General features: G+C 38.1%; 1 protein-coding gene across 3 annotated transcripts in view; it reads left to right on the forward strand.

Moving 5' to 3' along the window:
- Window positions 1-22204, forward strand: part of LOC110452499 (high affinity cAMP-specific 3',5'-cyclic phosphodiesterase 7A-like) — a 63632-nt gene that overhangs the window by 9953 nt on the left and 31475 nt on the right. Inside the window, exon 1 of one of the 3 annotated variants that reach the window (XM_021501060.1) lies at window positions 16894-17096. The exons of the other annotated variants lie outside the window; for them this stretch is intronic. Within the exon in view, the coding sequence (XP_021356735.1) occupies window positions 16983-17096 (114 nt within the window). The 5' untranslated portion in view covers window positions 16894-16982. Of the gene's footprint in view, window positions 1-16893; window positions 17097-22204 lie in introns of those variants that run through there. 3 annotated transcript variants of the gene reach the window in all.

Raw genomic sequence — 22204 nt, forward strand, 5'->3', positions numbered from 1 at the left:
ATCTTAAGAACAAGGTTATAAAACTATATTTTTGTCTGTGCAGGTAGGTGCTATATAAGTAAGAGAAACAATCCACAGGTGGGGTTTTAATTCAAATCAAAGTTAACTTAAGTTTATCAAAAATGTCAAGGTAACTTTTCCCATCACTTCAGATGTATATATATATATTGTGTTTAGATTTTCTCTGACATGACTTATTCTAAAACATACAAACTTTATGTCAATGTGATAACAGTTTTGTAATAGTGATGTTACAATTTTTGATTGATTATGACTGAAAATCTGTTGGAAAGGTTGAGGTTATAATGCGGTGCCTGAGGATCTAGACATCAATGTTATTGTGACCTGAACTTCAATTAGATGTGTCCCTGTGCCTGACCCTGTACATGTGGATACCAATATTAATTATGTATGTACATGATAAACTGACTACATGTCACTATGTCCTTGAGCTTATATGTTACCATTCAATTATGTTATGTTGGTTATGATGCACAAAGGCATTTATTCCTATTGCTTCATAAAGATATATATTTAACCTTGACTAATGAATCTAAAACATATCATTAACAGTATTTAACAAAAATCAAATCAAAATAGGTAATTATGTTGCAAGATAAAATAAAAATGTCCCCTGTGCTTTGATATGTATGACCTAATGTAGCTGTGTGTAGTGGTATGGTATAACACGTCAGTACTACGTATGACCTAATATTGGTATTCCGTTGATCATACTTCACGTAACCTGTAATTTGTTTATTCTGACCAAAAGTTAGTCGGATAATACAGACGATGTCTTCCCGACCTTATTTTACTTGTAAATGTATAAATGACTGGTCGTCAAATTATGATTTTGATGTTAAAATTTGACACTCGTTTTTCACACCTCGCTGGATTCTGATTGCTCGTCTTGTGGAACTTGAACGATCTAAGAATGTGACAATTGTGATCAATTTAACATAACACCTCCGGTGTCATCTATCAGGCACAGGGTGACGTGAGGTAGTGTGTCATTGTCTTATTATATACCAGGTCCACATGGAATACCAATGAGCTACCAATAACGTACAAAAACTGTACACTTGTCATCATTTAGGGATATAATGTCATCATTTAGGAATATAATGTCATCATTAAGGGATATAATGTCATCATTAAGGGATATAATATCATCATTAAGGGATATAATGTCATCATTAAGAGATATAATGTCATCATTGAAGGATATAATGTCATCATTAAGGGATATAATGTCATTATTTAGGGATATAATGTCATCATTAAGGGATATAATGTCATTATTTAGGGATATAATGTCATTATTTAGGCATTTAAAAGTTTGTGAGTTTTAAAATTGCTGTCCCTAAACACTAACAATACAGCAAATTTATGGATTTCCAGGTCCACATGGAATAACAATGAGCTACCAATAACGTACAAAAACTGTACACTTGTCATCATTTAGGGATATAATGTCATCATTAAAGGATATAATGTCATCATTAAAGGATATAATGTCATCATTAAAGGATATAATGTCATCATTAAAGGATATAATGTCATCATTAAGGGATATAATTTCATCATTAAGGGATATAATGTCATCATTAAAGGATATAATGTCATCATAAAGGGATATAATGTCATTATTTAGGCATTTAAAAGTTTGAGTTTTAAAATTGCTGTCCCTAAACACTAACAATACAGCAAATTTATGGATTTCCAGGTGTCTGAAATTTGACAAGCAGAAGTATTTAGTACAGGCACTTTCTCATCTTTATTTGAATTCATTATTTCATAACTATCTAGCATAAGGTTATATTTAGTGTGTACTGTAATAAACTTTGTATTTGTTGTATTGATTATCAATTTATTTTGCATCACATCCAGGTGACCCAAATTGCAATACATAGCATGTGCTTACAGATCCACTAGCCTGGTTTCACTGGGACGAGTTCATTTTATGTTGAGGCTAGTGAAAATTTTCAATATCATGAAATGTTAGGGTCTGGTTAGTGTAGTCTGGTTAAAATAGCGTGTCTGCAGGCTAGTACTCGAAATATGATTTTATTTACCTCTGTATAATTTTCAACTCGGAGGAGGGGGTTGATATATATGATAATTATATAACAATAAAAATAACATTTCTTGGCCTTTCTACTGAACTCCAATATAGTTATATATGTGGATGGGCTTATTACCTGGCATGGGGTAATATTATAATTATCGTAGGATGAATAAGGCCATTGTCTGCATCAGAAAATGTTCTTAAGTACTTTCTGTCACAGTTTTGTAATTACGAAAGTTGTGTTTATACCAAGTATCACAGTAAATGTGAATGTGAAAATTGAGTAAATTACATTATTCAGATAATATCCATGACAACAGCAGATGTTAAATATGTTCCTACAACAAAACATATATGTATATACTGTTAAAGATTCTCGTAACACATTTCACAATAGTTTAAATGACATGACGGCTCATATAGTCCAAAAAAAGTTTAGTCTGCAGAGATTTGTTTTTGCCTCTTTTTGTAACCTCATAATATTCCGAGGTATAATCACACTACATTTTTGTAGACCTGAAAATAAGGAAGGCTAGTTATAGAAATATGATTTGTAAACTGCAGATGATGTGTCAAGTATGACTTCAACATCACCACTCAGTTAGGGTCACATCTGAGGAGTTCAATTGTCAGCTAGGATTCATTTATATAGTGTCAATCAGCTGTTGGTCGTAAGTAGACAGTATACCATAGACACAGATGTATCATTGTCAGATCTAAAATGTACCTATAAAGCCAAGGTCACAGTATACGTAACAGCAGATCCCATTGTGTTACCTCTGAGGCCAAGGTCACAGTATACAGCAGATCCCATTGTGAAACCTCTAAGGCAAAGGTCACAGTATACGTAACGGCAGATCCCACTATGTCAGATCCCATTGTGTTACCTCTGAGGCCAAGGTCACAGTATACAGCAGATCCCATTGTGACACCTCTGAGGCAAAGGTCACAGTATACGTAACGCCAGATCCCATTGTGAAACCTCTGAGGCCAAGGTTACAGTATACATCAGATCCAATTGTGAAACCTCTGACGCCAAGGTCACCGTATACGTAACCGCAGATCCCATTGTGAGACCTCTGAGGCAAAGGTCACAGAATACATCAGATCCCATTGTGAAACCTCTGAGGCCAAGGTTACAGTATACAGCAGATCCCATTGTGAAACCTCTGAGGCCAAGGTTACAGTATACAGCAGATCCAATTGTGAAACCTCTGACGCCAAGGTCACAGTATACGTAACCGCAGATCCCATTGTGAAACCTCTGAGGCAAAGGTCACAGTATACGTAACCGCAGATCCCATCCCATTGTGTAACCTCTGAGGCCAAGGTCACAGTATACGTAACGGCAGATCTCATTGTGAAACCTCTGAGGCCAAGGTCATAGTATACAGTAGATCCCATTGTGTAACCTCTGAGGCCAAGGTCACCAGATCCCATTGTGTAACCTCTGAGGCCAAGGTCAGAGTATACAGCAGATCCCATTGTGAAACCTATGAGGCCAAGGTCACAGAATACGTAACGGCAGATCTCATTGTGAAACCTCTGAGGCAAAGGCCAGCAGATCCCATTGTGAAACCTCTGAGGCCAGGGTCACAGTATACAGCAGATCCCATTGTGAATCCTCTGAGGCAAAGGCCACAGTATACGTAACGGTAGATCCCATTGTGAAACCTCTGAGGCCAAGGTCGCAGTATACGTAACGGCAGATCCCATTGTGAAGCCTCTGAGGCAAAGGCCACAGTATACGTAACGGTAGATCCCATTGTGAAACCTCTGAGGCCAAGGTCACAGTAAACGTAACGGCAGATCCCATTGTGAAACCTCTGAGGCTAAGGTGACAGTATACAGCAGATCCCATTGTGAAACCTCGGAGGCCAAGGTCACAGTAAACGTAACGGCAGATCCCATTGTGAAACCTCAGAGGCCAAGGTCACAGTATACGTAACGGCAGATCTCATTGTGTTAACTCTGAGGCCAAGGTCACAACCTCTGAGGCCAAGGTCACAGTATACAGAAGATCCCATTGTGAAACCTCTGAGGCCAAGGTCACAGTATCCAGCAGATCCCATTGTGAAACCTCTGAGGCTAAGGTGACAGTATACAGCAGATCCCATTGTGAAACCTCGGAGGCCAAGATCACAGTATACGTAACGGCAGATCCCATTGCGAAACCTCTGCGGCAAAGGCCACAGTATACGTAACCGCAGATCCCATTGTGAAACCTCTGAGGCCAGGGTCACAGTATACAGCAGATCCCATTGTGAATCCTCTGAGGCAAAGGTCACAGTATACAGCAGAACCCATTGTGAAACCTCTGAGGCTAAGGTCACAGTATACAGCAGATCCCATTGTGAACCCTCTGAGGCCAAGATCACAGTATACGTAACGGCAGATCCCATTATGAAACCTCTGAGGCCAAGGTCACAGTATCCAGCAGATCCCATTGTGAAACCTCTGAGGCCAGGGTCATAGTATACAGCAGATCCCATTGTGAAACCTATGAGGCCAAGGTCACAGGATACGTAACGGCAGATCCCATTGTGTAACCTCTGAGGCAAAGGCCACAGTATACGTAACGGTAGATCCCATTGTGAAACCTCTGAGGCCAAGGGCACAGTATACAGCAGATCCCATTGTGAAAACTCTGAGGCCAAGGTTACAGTATACAGCAGATCCAATTGTGAAACCTCTGAGGCAAAGGTCACAGTATACGGCAGATCCCATTGTGAAACCTCTGAGGCTAAGGTGACAGTATACAGCAGATCCCATTGTGAAACCTATGAGGCCAAGGTCACAGGATACGTAACGGCAGATCCCATTGTGAAACCTCTGAGGCAAAGGCCACAGTATACGTAACCGCAGATCCCATTGTGAAACCTCTGAGGCCAAGGTCACAGTATACAGCAGATCCCATTGTGAATCCTCTGAGGCCAAGATCACAGTATACGTAACGGCAGATCTTATTGTGTTAACTCTGAGGCCAAGGTCACAGTATACAGAAGATCCCATTGTGAAACCTCTGAGGCAAAGGTCACAGTATACGTAACGGCAGATCTCATTGTGTTAACTCTGAGGCCAAGGTCACAGTATACGTAACGGCAGATCCCATTGTGTTAACTCTGAGGCCAAGGTCACAGATTACGTAACGGCAGATCCCATTATGTAACCTCTGAGGCCAAGGTCACAGTATACGTAACGGCAGATCTCATTGTGTTAACTCTGAGGCCAAGGTCACAGTATACGTAAAGGCAGATGCCAATGTGTTAACTCTGAGGCCAAGGTCACAGTATACGTAACGGCAGATCCCATTATGTAACCTCTGAGGCCAAGGTCACAGTATACGTAACCGCAGATCCCATTGTGTAACCTCTGAGGCCAAAATCACAGTATACAGCAGATCCAATTGTGAAACCTCTGAGGCAAAGGTCACAGTATACAGCAGATCCCATTGTGAAACCTCTGAGGCTAAGGTCACAGTATACAGCAGATCCCATTGTGAAACCTATGAGGCCAAGGTCACAGTATACGTAACGGCAGATCTCATTGTGAAACCTCTGAGGCAAAGGCCACAGTATACGTAACGGTAGATCCCATTGTGAAACCTCTGAGGCCAAGGTCACAGTATACAGCAGATCCCATTGTGAAACCTCTGAGGCTAAGGTCACAGTATACAGCAGATCCCATTGTAGCAGATCCCATTGTGAAACCTCTGAGGCCAAGGCCACAGTATACGTAACGGCAGATCTCATTGTGCAACCTCTGAGGCAAAGGCCACAGTATACGTAACGGTAGATCCCCTTGTGAAACCTCTGAGGCCAAGGTCACAGTATCCGTAACGGCAGATCCCATTGTGAAACCTCTGAGGCCAAGATCACAGTATACAGCAGATCCAATTGTGAAACCTCTGAGGCCAAGGTCACAGTATACGTAACGGCAGATCCCATTGTGAAACCTCTGAGGCCAAGATTACAGTATACAGCAGATCCAATTGTGAAACCTCTGAGGCCAAGGTCATAGTATACAGCAGATCCCATTGTGAAACCTCTGAGGCCAAGGTCATAGTATACAGCAGATCCCATTGTGAAACCTCTGAGGCCAAGATTACAGTATACAGCAGATCCAATTGTGAAACCTCTGAGGCCAAGGTCATAGTATACAGCAGATCCCATTGTGTAACCTCTGAGGCCAAGGTCATAGTATACGTAACGGCAGATCCCATTGTGAAACCTCTGAGGCAAAGGTCACAGTATACGTAACGGCAGATCTCATTGTGAAACCTCTGAGGCCAAGGTCATAGTATACGTAACGGCAGATCTCATTGTGAAACCTCTGACGCCAAGGTCACAGTATACGTAACGGCAGATCCCAATATGAAACCTCTGAGGCCAAGGTCACAGTATATGTAACGGCAGATCCCATTGTGAAACCTCTGAGGCAAAGGTCACAGTATACGTAACGGTAGATCTCATTGTGTTAACTCTGAGGCCAAGGTCACAGTATACGTAACGGTAGTATACAGCAGATCCCATTGTGTAACCTCTGAGGCCAAGGTCATAGTATACAGCAGATCCCATTGTGAAACCTCTGAGGCCCCGATCACAGTATACAGCAGATCCAATTGTGAAACCTCTGAGACCAAGGTCACAGTATACGTAACGGCAGATCCCATTATGAAACCTCTGAGGCCAAGATCACAGTATATGTAACGGCAGATCCCATTGTGAAACCTCTGAGGCCAAGGTCACAGTATACGTAACGGCATTATTAGTCAAGTACATATATTGAAAATGTCATAGACAAGTTTGTATAAAGGTCAAGATTGCTTTTAACATTTACAAAAGAGGTATGTGTCAATGCTCTAAGGTGTCAAGGACAAAGGCATTAACGAGTTTTGCTATGCATAGATATTTAAGGTCACCTGAACTTTGCTCAAGTGACCTATTCTGATCGCTTTCAATTCATCATTGTGTGTAAACTTTTTTTTATTTTTGGCTTCTTCTCAAGAACCAATGAATGGGTTTCCACCAAACTTGGTAGGGGCGATCCTTGGTAGGAAAGGATATCAAATTGAAAAGGGGAAATTACCCAATATTTGAAAAAAAATCTTCTTCTTCAGACCAGGAAGTCCTAGAATCAAATTTTCTAGATGGATGGGCATGTCTTAAAGTGCTCTATCAAAATTGTAAATTTCAATATCCCTGGGTCATTCAACCCCCCCTAGCTATAGGGACAAAGTAACGTTTACGATAGTTTATATAGGGAAATAACACTTTTGAGTATATTTCATATATTTTCCTGTGAAAATGATTCCAACTTATTCGGAACGATTATCATGGGATGGCAGTTTGATGGTATGAAAATTAAAACCCTGATCCCTCTCCATTGAACAGAAGGGCAGGGCTCAAAGGAGGGAAATTTGGTAAAATTTCACAAATCTTCAAGAGGCCCTAGAATAAAATTCTCTTCATGGATGGATATGTCTTAAGGTGCTCTTTCAAAATTTTAAGTTTCATAACCCCCAGGTCATTCACTCATCCCCTGGGGAAGGAGTGAAGTTTTCTGTAGTTTATATTGGGAAATAAAAGTTTTGACTATATTTCATGTATTTTTAGCTGGAAATGATCCGAAATTGGCACAAATTTCAAAATTCTTTTTCTGCTTAATGATTCACTCAGGTGACTGTTAAGGCCCTTAGGCCTCTTGTATTTCATTGCTCCAGTATGAAAAGTTATGGTCATTGTTACCAGGTTTTGATCAAACTTCAAATATTGATTATGTCTTTGAGAAAACCTTGAATGAGCTTGTGTTTCAGGGTGCCAAGGTCTAAGAGATTATTACTATTGATAGAAGATGTTTGTTGTTTGAAAGAATATTTAGACACAGTTATGTTAATTGTCAGAGGATGAAGTTGCTAGTGTGGGTCGTAACAAGATACTGTTAATTATATGTGTATCGTTTTTAATGCTTTGTTAATTAAGCCCATTTAGGTGAAAAGAACGGACCCTTCTTTTTCTATAAGCTGGGTACTAAAGCATTACATCTTTCTGTAGGCTAAGTTTGTGGTTAGGTAGACATTCTGTATAATCATGAAGCTGTCAGATTTGATATTTATCATATAGTGTGATAGATGATAAACAGCAAGGTAAATTTCAATAATGAGGTCAGGTGAAATTGCTGCCTGTCGGTTGACGGTGGTCTACTTTAACTGCTGATGATAGTCAGCAGGGCTACCTAATTCTTTATCAGGGTTATCAAGTTGTTGGCCAACATGTCAACAGTATTAGACTGAGGTATAATTATTCCGTCAAACTGCACAGGTGACAAGAGGCTGCGTAAGCATTGAACACAGTAATAGAATTAAGTCATGCCCTCGGATCAGAGGTCGAATAGACTTTGTGTGATGATTAACTTGGTGAATTAAAGTTCATGAACCAAGGTCGGACTGAGAGGTGTGAACCTCACTGGAATCATAAACAAACAATGTAATACAAGGGTCAGAGGTCATGTAAACTTACCAGAATACTAAGCCAGTTATATACAAGGGTCAGAGGTCATGTAAACTTACCAGAATACTAAGCCAATTACATACAAGGGTGAAAGGTCATTTAAACTTACTAAAATAGTAAGTCAATCATACACAAGGGTCAGAGGTCATGTAAACTAAATGGGATACTTGTCAATCATACATATAAAAGGTCATATGTTCTACCAGGGGCTGGGCTTGTTGATAATTATTTGTGGGAGTGATACATAGGGGACATACTTTATGTTAAATGGCTAAAACTTTTAAATTTTGGGTTTCAAGATGGCCTCTGATTAGCTGAGACAATTGTGCTTATTACTTGAGTTTTCTTGGGTAGTCGCTGATTGGTAGAGACATGTATACTTGTAGTTATAACTAAGTGATCTAAGTTTGTTGATGCATTTGGTGGTATAATTTAACAATAACCAACTTCAAAATTTTGCGATTCAAGATGTCTGCTGAATTTGCCTCTGATTGTTTTAGCTGACTTTGTTGATTCTTTTTGGTAGTGATCTATTATGTTAAATCATGACCGACAGTTCTGGGATTCAAGATGGCTGCCTTAGCCTGTGATTGGATGATATAATTATTTTTTGAGAGGCTTTATCCATGATACTTCAGAATAGTTTGCAAACATTTATAAATGCCTTAGTTAGAGTTTAGAATGTCTTGCGACTTGATGATTGGATTCTTAATGTAGTTTTATGAAAATTTCATACCCTAGTCATCACTTCTATATACTGTAGAATCATTAATTTTGTGGGGTTAAAATTTTGTGGTTTTCATATACTAGCCTGTTTCAAAGACATTATATTTCACTGATTTTTGATTTTCTCCTATCTATATCATACCAAATTCATGTTTTCGAGGGGATTTAATTTCGTGGATAACGAAATTTAATGTTCCACGAAAATATATGATTTTACGGTGACATTACAATGTATTTTTTCATTCCGATGATTTTCATGGAGGAGGGGAACAGTTAGCTTATGACTTGCAGAACTTTCTAGAAGTATGTTATAAAACAAAACAAAAAACAAGAATAAAAAAAAGGCATTGTACTTAGCCTACTGGTTCAAAGTAACCATATAGAGATTTTTAATCTACAAATAACCAGTTCGCCAGCCAGGAGTTTCCGTCTTGAGTGCATAGTTATTAACAAGTGATGATGATGATGATACACATATTTGGTATTGTGATTTCATTTAAAGTTTACTTGACTCCATAATCATGAAATCATCACTGACGTCTTTGTGTACATCAAAGCAATACTAAGTGCAGCTAACTTTTATGGAGACTGCGTCAGGAAATATTATAGCGATCAGAAATTGGATTTTGGATGCTGGGTTATGATTGAAAGAGTTGGAGACCTATAGAATAATGGGATGACTATAAAGACATGAAAAGCATTTGCTTAACTCATTCACCACTAGCGACACATTTGAACTCTTCCAATTCAAAGGTTGGAATAGTTCATTAAGAAATTTCAGGTGTGAATGGGTTAAATAGGGCTTCAAGTAAAGGTTGATAAATTGATGTGTTCCGACTGTGATGTCGCTTTTAAAGAGTGATGAAGCATCATTTTATTATTGCATTATAAATATAAACCTTTGCATAGATTATAAAATGTTTATAAGGGAACTTTACTTGATAGACATGTTGATATTTTTTTCAAACTTTGCCCCAGTCATTTTATAATATTGTATATTATACACATTGGCCTACATGCAAAAGTGTACTTAGTTTATCATGACATAGAGTATCATGACCGAGCTTACAACATATATATACATTTGAGCTCACATACTAACCCTTATTCCACTAATGTAACCTGCATAAAGTAGAGTCTCACAAAGGGCGTAAAGGTCTCGGGATTTAAGCCTCTTTAGAATTGTAAGATATCATGTTGATATGGTTTCACCTGCATGAATATAGTGGTATAAGTGGGCATTATGTGCGTGCCAAACAGTCCCACTGGACTATCAGCCACATACCCTGGTATATTTGTAATATTTACATTGAATCAAGGTAATCTCGGGTGACCCTGCAAACTGAAGGCAACTTCACCCAGTTACCATTTGTAGTATGAAGATAAAGAGAGACAAACGTCACTTGTCTTTCTATACCCGACTGGACTTGGTGTTAGGGGGACTGGACACTGTGTGTATTAGGACGTGGACATCACCTGTCCTGTATTACAAGCTATAGAAGTGTATAATTAACCAGACATTTCTGTGAATGAATTTCGTATGCAGAATATATCAAACTGTTTTTTTAAATTTGAATGTAAGGAGCTTTTGAATGAAGGAGGGGTTACAAGTGTTTTATTGACAAGGTAAGTTACACAAAGATTGTTTACAAAGGATGTCAATTTGTCATATAGGTCTTCATTTAATATGCATAGCCAAGCACCTTTTTAATTGGTTGATATGAAGATCATTAAGCAGCTTTTTAGGGACAGATTAAATTCAAGATGGCAACCTGAGTATTGCACAAATCACCAGTATAACACATATCAAAGAAACAAGATAAGGTGTTCTTTTGTTCTTGTTTTCAAATTGCCATTTAAATCGTTACTTTTCATAATAACACATGATTGCTACATATATTTCATGTTGAAGAAATGTTTCTTTGCATATGAAACAGGGGAGGAAAAATGCACAGCCTGACTGCATGGGGTCTCTGTCAAGATCTAGACAGACACTTTACCCATCGAGCTATACCTGGTCGCGGACGATTGACCAAGTCCAGTTCCGCTACATATATTTAATCATATTCCATGAATTGCATCTAGTTGCACTTCTTTGAGAATATGATTTTAGGATAATTTGTTTTATACCATCCTAAATGTTTATGGTATGCATTTGAGGATTGAAATCATTACAATCCAATCCCTAAGTAATTTTGAAAATATCAAAGAATTTTCCATTTAACTTTCTTGGTTTGTTTCTCTTGGTTCATGATACATTAGAAACAGCTATTGTTGCAGGAACAAGGTTGTATTTTCTGTGTTTACAAATGCAGTTCCTAGCTTCAGGTGCCAACTGTTGATTGGAAACATTTCAGAATTTCCGTCGAAGTTTACATTTGATGTCAAAACGTTATTGGTCTTAAACACTGTGACAGAAAGACCCGAACAGCTTTTGATTACAAATATGTGTAAGTGTTCTTTGTGTTATATTTTGAAAACAACATTTTAAGTTGGTAAGATTATTTCCAAGTTGTTATAAGGAAATGCAAATAGATTTAGTTTTATTTCACATATTTATTAGCAAAGAACATATGGCTATACATGTTCAATCTAACAAAAAATTCTTTGATATTTCATGTGCTAAGATTGTGCATATCAAGATTCCCCATTTTACCACTGCCAAAAACTGTAGCTTAGTGTTGGAAAGTTGTTTTTTGGCTATTTTTTTTAAGCTATTTGGTCAGCAGAAGCGTCCTGGCCAAGCTGAGCTACGGTTATAATCTTGAGGAAGTTAAGGGGAGGTAACTGTATACAGGAAAAACACAGTGCAGTGTGATATGGGTCCTTAATTTCATGATACTGTATATTATGATATTGTGATGTGTATGTTACTTGCAATAATCCAGTGCTTAATTTAGTAATAAGCCCACCCTCTCCAGCATCAGTAAACAGGTTGCAATATCTAACCCATTCACCCCTGAAATTTCATAATGAACTATTCCAACAGTCGGGAATTGGAGGAGTTCAAATGTGTCTTCAGGGGTGAATGAGTAAATTAACAGATGATTGTCCCAAATATAACCTCTTGTAGGACTTGCTTTTCCACCTTCTTGGGTCACTGTTATTATTATTATAACATTATAAACAACCCTTCAACACAGATATGGTCATTAGGGCCAATTAAATGTCTCTGGGATATCACAAATATAGTCCCCATTGCTGTAAATAAAAGGTTGGTGTTATATTGCTCTACAGATTTCATATCTTATCCAATTGTTGGGATGTTAATTGTAATGGTATGTAGGGTCTATCAAACATGCCATTCACATTTTGTTTTTGTGTAGGGGTGGGGTAGGGGTGAGGGCTGGTGGACACATATGTATGGATAAGCAGGGGCTATAATTAAAGTTGGCTCTTGGCTTACAGTAATATCTTCATTTTTAGACCACCATCATCTGATGGTGATCTACACCCTGCGTCCGTGGTCCGTCCTTAAACAATTCTTGTTATCGGTATTTCTGAAGAAGTGCTAGAGGGATCTTTCTCAAATTTTATACATAGATTCCCTTGGTCCTTAGCTGTGCAAGGCAACTTTTGAGACTGATCGGATAAACAACATGGCCGACGGGCAGCCATCTTGGATTTTGATAGTGAAAGTTTGTTATCGCTATTTCTCAGGAAGTATGGTAGGGATCTTTCTCAAATTTTATATGTAGGTTTTCCCCTTGTTGTTACAGCAGTGCCTGAAATGGACGGTCTCCCACTTGCCAATGGAGATTAAAGTCTTGCTCGGATGACCAAAAGTTGTCAAAAGTGAGGTAGTCACTGGCCCAACAAAAATAGTTTGGGTGACTGTTGAAAGATTTATGAATAAAAGAAATTATAGTTCCTTCCACATTTACTGGAGGGCAGGACATTTTTTCAGTTGTCCTTACTTCGATTTGAAACGAACTGTCTGTGATTTAGAAAATGTGACGATTTTTTTTCAGATTTTCTATATAAAATATAAACTTGAGCCAGGATGTCTTCTTTGAGGTGCGAGTTTTGTGTATTTCTTTGGGAAACATGCATGTCAGGTTTTAACTAGGGTTGAAGAATTAAAAATATAATGTTTTATTCTGTTTTACATATTACAATGATTGTCATGTTATATGTAATTTAAATGTGCTGAAGCATTGCGTTAAATGCTGTGGAAATATTTCTTCCCAAAATTATTTGGGCCACCAATATGTCATTTGGGATCCTTTATTGTTCACGTTTACTTTTGAAACTGATCAGTTAAACAAAATGACCTACCGGCAGCCATCTTCGACTTTTGACATTGAAGGTTCGTTAGTACTATTTCTCAGGAATAACTTGAGGGATTTTTCTCAAATTTGATATGTAGGTTCCCCTTGATCCCTCGTGTTGTGCATGTAATATTTTGAGACTGATCATGAAAAACAAAATGGCTAAAGGAAGAACTAAACAGATCTTTCTCATATTGCAATGATCGATTCTATTTCTTTCACATTAAGTACTGTACTAGTAAATATGTGAAATGACAAACTCACTATGAAGGTTGGCTTTCATACACATCAGTATTAAGTTTAGATCAAAAGTTACCTCAAGGTGCATTTTCAGTTAACATGACTCGATCAAACAGATAGAGGAAAGAAGAGAAAAGATCGAACTGACAAAGAAGTAATGAAGATGGTACAATGGTGGGCGCCAAGATCCCTCTGGGATCTCTTGTTTTTCTTAAATGCTCAGAATTGAGAAAATGGTTCTGGTTCTTAATTGTCAAAGAACAATTTAAGAATTAAAAGAAGTAAATTTTTAGTGTAGGTAATTATATAATCCCTGTGATATTCATGATATATGATTCTTCATACAGTTTATGTTTTAAATAATATTGTAAATTATAAACCTCTCGTTTGTTAATGCTCGTATTGCCATGTAAATGTAATTACCTGGTTCAAATAAAAGAAAAATTAATATTGAAATCATTATGTGCTTGAACAGTATGGATGTATAAATCAGTCATTTATATAATTATAGAGTAAGTTCTCTACACGTTATTGGTAAAAATTACGACTTTGTGAAAATTAACCTTCCGATCACAATGTAATTAAATGAAATTCCATAATGTATATATGATGGTCACAAATTATACGAGATAATGGTGTGCAATGATCTATCAGTTATGGGTTTGTCTGTGTATTCCGGGGCAGTGATCTGACACAGACTGCTAATCATCGTAACCTTGTACATGTGTGGTCAATTCATTGTGAATGGATAAATAGGAATTGAGGGAGATTGCCGAGCAGCAGGCTGGCTTAGTGGTGGCTGTCCAGCTATTTAGCCTTGTCACCAGCCTACGAGTTATCCAGCATGGCTTGGCATCAATACACTGACTACATTCCTTCCCCCCAAACTACACTGATGAACAGTCAATAACAGCATTTACATTATTGATTGAGAAAACAAATCTGATGCATTTTCTGGGAAACTTGGTTACTTTATTAAGCTGAAGAATGTGTGGGTAGAATTTCCTAACATCAAAAAGGTTCATCAGACAATGATGCAACGATGCTTTATTTGAAAATGATAATTTATTCAGTTAGTCAATAACCTTATTTTATCCAATGACGCCTTAGTTTTTCTTTGATCTTTTCTTGACGATATATTGCATACCGTGCGTTATTTCAGATATCACATATGTGCTATCTGAAATATCACATGGCTTGTCTGATTGGTCCATGCCACAGTCTGGAGGCGGTGCCCATTTTAATGTGGGCGTGACAAATCAACAAAGACACGAAAAACTTTGCAAAAAAATTTAATTAAATTTAGACACCGTAAGTGTAAAAAACAGTATTTCTCTATCAAGCACCAATAATGTGTTGGTATTATATTTTTCACGCTACGTTACACTTTTTTTGTTTTCTTGTGTTTCGGTCTTGACCTTCTTGTTCGCACTTTTCCCACACTCTAAAGCCCCGCTTATTTCCACCTGTTGCGCCTCGGACGGTCTCTTGTAGGCACGGACAGCGGTACTGCGGTGTCCAGTCCTTTCCATAATCAACTGTTCATCAAAACCTAATGAAGGTAGAAAATAAATGGACATTTTTATCGTGTAACGTTTAGGTTAATGTCAATGCGTATAACATTATGCGTATAACATTAAAGTCAAATTAAAAACAAATCACATAAAAATTAATATTTGTTTCATCACTACATTGTATTTAAAAAATATATATATATACACATGCATTGCGGAAAAAGTAAATACCTTATCATAAATGGGAGAATATAAACAAAATAAATAACGCGTCTGTAATTTAACTTCAAATATCGTGTTTATGGATTATTTAGGATTTATGTTATTTATGGACATCGAAAGTTATTTTCACATACGAAAAAGAACATGTATTCTATTTTACAGATTATGAAAAAACATATACACACGCTAATATTTTCGCGATTCACAATTATGTTTAGACACACTTTAATTTCAGACTTACCGGCTTGGTAAAGAGATGTGGCGCATGTTCTCTTTCCGTTGTTTTTCACAATTGCATTCAGTTTATTTACTCCAATCGGCTGTGTTCCAAATTTCCAACCGGCAAGGGGTCTCATGTAAAATGGACCCTCTCCAACAGTCTGTAGATATTCTGTGTAAATATCATATAAACACCGGGGACGTCATGCCATGCCTGATCCGCCATCATTAACACCTGAGACAGAAATGAATACTGTGGCAGGATGGGTCAGAAAGTGGCGGGAAAATATCAAAGTGATTACTTGACAGATCCTGATCAGCTGTATAGCGCCGCCCCTTGACACGTGGGTGACAAAAACCTTGGCGGTCATTGGAATGAATACTGTGGCAGGATGGGTCAGAAAGTGGCGGGATATATCACACTCGTCCTGACGGACTCGTGTGATATATCCGATACATCACTCGTGCACATTATGTATCTATTACCTGGCTCAATGAAAAAATCTGCTGTAACTACTAGTATATTATAATGTAAAAATTGATTTCACCACGGAAAGCATCTTTGCTGGTGTTACATATTGGATGTATCAAATGTCATTAGATTTTTGCTGTTAAATAATATTTATTGTTTTCTGTATCATAAGTTTCATCAGAACATAACATCTCTTTATGGCCCATAAAGAGAATCTGAAACGGAGGAGAGAAAAAAAGCTTGTTTTATAATGTTGGATAGGTGTGGAATGCTGTGTGTATCTGGTAGAGTGATCAGTGAGAGACGCCGCACTGATCACACATACCACACGCACCAGCTACACTTGCGGCTGTATTCACTTGCTGCTGTCCTTACCTCAGTAATCCCAATCATATGAATGGAATTTACACCATCCAGGCAAATTGTGCTGCAATTTCACGGCAATGACTGAAGCAGTGTGTAGGGTCGGAGAGGCTTTTATGTTGATGAAGTAGAGTCAGACATGACAGGGATCAAAGACAATCACCAGTGACCAGGCTTCAGCATGGATGTGGAGCGACTCAGCTCGCCAGATCTGGGGATTAATATGCTGTAAACAAAGTTGATTGGAATGCTAGAAGGATCAGTGCTGAGTCAAATGTTAAGTAACATTCACTAAAGGATGTGTAATATTCTATCTGTGTGTAGTGGTGGGATCTGAGACACAATCACCAATCTGATCCTCGGCACCACAAATTCAATATGATGCCCTTCATGTCTTGTTTCTGTTACCGTCAGTGTAAGGGACATTCTCGCGAGTGGAGGGTGGTGCAAGGCAATGCCCAAATTGTCTATGAATCGACCGAGGATGAACTAGTAAGTCTGGCATTACCCTCGATAATAAATTAAATCTAAGTAACATGTGTTGAAGAAATCAGGAGTGATAATGTGTGCTGTTTTGTTGCATAATGGTATAATAAAAAATGTCACGGTTGCTGTCATTTACATGTAAAGCATTCATCTTGTCTTGAAACAGGATTTGTTACTCAATTCATTTGTCCATATGCACACTGCCCTTATCACTGCAGTGCGAACTGTGGATGTACATAGTGTACATAGAATGCATATATATATATATATAATTGTTCCTTCCAATATCTGTTGTACCTATTTCCCTTTCATTTTCTTATCCTGTCGTATAGTGTATCTAGTTCCACATGTTGGGAACACCTGACCTTCGTCAGAGTGTTAATTTGTTACCCACCTGTACACAAAACTACACATACCTGTTACCCACCTGTACACAGAACTACACATACCTGTTACCCACCTGTACACAAAACTACACATACCTGTATATATATATTGTCCGGTCCATATATTCCTATTGTCCACAGTGTAATTTGTGAATGATGGGAAATATTTTTGTGGACAGTATCAACAGCACGCCGAAAATGACTCGCATATAAAATAATCCGCAATCGGGAGGTACGTTAAGTCCTGATGCAAGAAATAAATTTTAATCATTATGTTTTTTAGCAATATATGCATTGAACCTTTTAAAAGCCAGAAGATTTTGATGAAACATTAAGTATCGCCACAATACAGTGAAAGTGTTACTTTCAGCATCTGATGGTTTACTTTAATTAATGATAATATAGACATTTGGCATTTTCTCAATTACGAGATATTCTGATGGAGATATTGTATGAGCAATACATCAGCTTGTTATACCTCATGATCTCCGGATCGCCCAATATTTCCACCTTGTCTATGGGGTCCTATTCACCTTAATGAATCATGATGTAAGTAAAGGTTAATTTGTGTTATTTTGTAGCTATTATATATGCCAGGAGGCATAGTGCACCACTCAAGTCATTTTGATTGACAACTCTAGGCCACGCCTACAGCATACGGAAATGCATAGTCAATGAAATAGTGGGCAAGACTATTATGACATAGATCTAGACTTATCTTAAATAAGCTATACTAAATATGAAAATATTGACAATGTAACTATTGAAGTAAACATTCACAAATATGTGTAAAAATGTAAAATATTGAGCGGACTCCATTATTACAATGTGTGTTGCAGATGGCACATCACTAATTCGACCAATCAGAAATCAGTAGTGAAATCTACACAGTTTTTTCGGAATGGAATTCATCATTTTGGTGTGAATAATAAGTGCAAAGTTTGTTTTGAATAGATACAGTAATAGAACAGTAATTTTGCGAGCTTTCGAAAGAGTGCAAATGACCGGTGTCTTGAATCTAAACTGTTGAAAAAACAAGTCACTAAGCCTTAATGTGCCGAGTCAGAAAAAATAACTGTCAGAATAATATCAAGACCTAGTTTGTCTAAATAGCACTTTAATACTGCAGGCAATCAGATGGCTGGGTACTATGTATTCCATCCAAGAGTGAAAGGGGACCACCAACAAAGTCATCTTTATGACCCCATTTTAACATTCACTAAGGGGCGGAATGGGTAAACATATTACATATATATAGGCAATGTGCAGTGCATTGTCATTTAGTCATTGTGATCTTGACCCAAAGGTCAAAGGTCAAATATGTGCAAATTTATTCAGGAACATTTTGTCGGGGCTGTAGCTTTTAAACCATTGAAGATATTTTGATGAAACCTGAAGTATAACTGCATCATCTACAGATAATGTACAAGGCAATGTCATTAGGTCGCTGTGGCCTTTGCCTCAAGATCAACGGTAAAAAAAGTCTGATAGTTTCAAACATTTAAAGGTGGATGCAAAGGAGATGCCTAGAGTCCCTCACTGTATCTAATTTTGCTTACACTTTGTATGCAAGTAAATGATGGCATTGTAAACTCTATCCAAGCATCATTTGCGGTCAGTTTCTTGACTTCAAGGTCAAAGGTCAAATATGTGCAAATTTCTCAGGAATATCTTGTCCGGGCCGTAACTTTTAAACTGTTACAGGGGAGACATACATTCTCAATACAAAAACAAATCAGGGGAGACATACATTCTCAATACAAAAACAAATCTCTAGTTTATTTTTGATACATTTCAAAAGGCACCTTGCAGTCATTATCAATTTCAATGTAAGATTTGCATGGTGAAGACTTCATCCATGGACAAAAAAACACTCCCAAGAATTTCATGCACTTTACCCCTCTTTTGAGGCATGGAATGACAGAGATCTCCCTCATTGAAGGTTTCAGGGGTTGACACCTATGTGAGTTTCTATTTCATCTGGGATTGATGAAATAAATCTGGAAAGTGATAATTTGTTAGGACTAATAATAAATTTTGGAAAGCAATATTACTGTAAAGATATAATATCTGCATTGAAAACGTTTTTTTCCAGATTTGATAAATCATTTCTGAAAAGAAAACCATATCTTGTAGGACTTTTATGAAAAAATGATTAAGATGAAAAATATGAACAACACTGACAGATCTGAGAGTAAAACTTTAGCAGGGCTTCTAAGCCATCAACTTCAGTGTTATACTATATCTCTGAATCGCTGAGCTACCTTGTCAGTGATCTGAGATGCCAACATTTTGTAATTTTAATTTCGATTGAAAACAGAAGAAAAAAGATATGCTTATAATGTTAAACGGTAAACCTCATGTGCTCAAGTTTATATGCAGTTAATATTCTACTCACATTTCGCTAAGAATCACTTTTATTTTTGGGCATATGTGGAAATAAATATTTATTTGGTTTATACTGAGATTTTTTTTGAAAAATTGATTGCTCTTTTAATTCATCAGCATGCAAAGATTCCAAAAATCGTAATTACAGTCGGAAAATGAACCACAGGAAAAGGGTTTCCTTTAAAATTGGTAACAGCAAGGTATTCGCTAAAACACTTAACTTGAACAAAACTCATCCTAAATAAACAAACTGTTTTAGTATCGAGTGTGACGCCCATGACCATCAATTACAGCTTCACGATGTCTGCGCATGCCCCAAATGAGATCGCGTATCCGTTTTTGTGGGATATATAGCATTCCACTCAGCTACCAAAGCTGATCCCAGCTCCTGAAGCGTTCTTGGCTGAACAATTCTGGCAGAAAGAGCTGTCTGCAGCATGTCCCACACATGCTCAATGGGATTTAGATCCGGGGAGCAAATTGGCCAATCTATTCGTTGAATAGTCTCTTGCTGTAGATACTGCTCAGTCACCCTTGCTCTATGTGGCCTAGCATTATCGTCCATAAGGATGAAGTCAGGGCCCATAGCACCAGCGTAGGGTCTGACATAGGCATCAAGGATATCATCGCAGTCCATCTGGGCCGAACGGTACCATTATGGAAGGCATGGAGGTCAGTTTTCCCAAGAAGGTTTATGTCTCCCCACACCATTACTGAAGCTCCCCAATATCGGTCATGTTCCACAACATTACCTGCCTGGTACCTCTCCCCAGGTTGTCTCTATACTCTAACGCGCCTGTTGGTTAAGTCGAGAAAGAATCTGGACTCGTCAGTAAAAAGAACCGGTTCCCATTCCTGTAGAGTCCCAAGTGCTGTGAGCTTGGGCCCAATCTAATCGGTCCCGAACATGGCGGGCAGTTACGGGAACTCGTATTGCTGGTTAAGTGACCTTAAACCAGCGTCATGAAGACGGTTCCTAACTGTCTGAGTGGCTACCTGGGTACCAGAAACATTTTGGAGGTCATTTCGTAAAGCTGTGGCAGTCTGGAACCTGTGACGCCGTGCCTGTTTGAGCAAAAATCGGTCTTGGCGCTGCTTTGTAGCCCTAGAACGACCTTCAACATGACATCTGGAAGGGTTTTTGTTAGTTTGGAAACGATTCCACATTCTTGCCACCAGACTTTGAGACACCCCAAGGTCTGCTGCAACCTGACATTGAGACATGCTAGCTTGCAGCATTCCGATGCCCCTATTCGTTTCACCGTCATTTAACCGTTGTCTGGTTCGTTTTTGTGCCATATTAAATTATTAAAACAAAAACATGCAAAGAATATTCATCAAATTGATTTCCTTAACAAATTGAACAACGTCTTACTTAGCCTAGCTTAGCTTTTGAAATGGGTGTACACGTGGAAAAGCGTGCACACGCTTTTATGTTTGATTGAACACACCCACATATTCGCCCAGAACATTACGGAACGAAAATATAATATCCTTTCTAATATTTTGAATTGTTTTTTTCAAAATATAGGTGGTCCTTAGCAAAATGTGAGTAGTAAAGTTGTACCTATACAGGTGTGGAGACATGCTATATTACTGTGTTATATGTGTACCTATACAGGTGTGGTGACCTGCTATATTACTGTGTGATAGTTGTACCTATACAGGTGTGGAGACCTGGTATATTACTGTGTTAGAGTTGTATCTATACAGGTGTGGAGACCTGCTATATTACTGTGTTAGAGTTGTATCTATACAGGTATGGAGACCTGCTATATTACAGGTGTGGTGACCTGCTATATTACTGTGTGATAGTTGTACCTATACAGGTGTGGAGAGCTGGTATATTACTGTGTTAGAGTTGTATCTATACAGGTGTGGTGACCTGCTTTATTACTGTGTTAGAGTTGTATCTATACAGGTTTGGTGACCTGCTATATTACTGTGTGATAGTTGTACCTATACAGGTGTGGAGACCTGCTATATTATTGTGTTAGAGTTGTATCTATACAGGTGTGGTGACCTGCTACATTACTGTGTTAGAGTTGTACCTATACAGGTGTGGTGACCAGGTATACTACTGTGTTAGAGTTGTACCTATACAGGTGTGTTGACCTGCTTTATTACTGTGTTAGAGTTGTACCTATACAGGTGTGGTGATCTGCTATATTACTGTGTTAGAGTTGTATCTATACAGGTGTTGAGACCTGGTATACTACTGTGTTAGAGTTGTACCTATACAGGTGTGGTGACCTGCTTTATTACTGCGTTAGAGTTGTATCTATACAGGTGTGGAGACCTGCTTTATTACTGCGTTAGAGTTGTATCTATACAGGTGTG

This window comes from Mizuhopecten yessoensis, unplaced genomic scaffold, assembly GCF_002113885.1.
Source record: "Mizuhopecten yessoensis strain PY_sf001 unplaced genomic scaffold, ASM211388v2 scaffold6719, whole genome shotgun sequence".
Taxonomy (NCBI): Eukaryota; Metazoa; Mollusca; class Bivalvia; order Pectinida; family Pectinidae; genus Mizuhopecten; species Mizuhopecten yessoensis.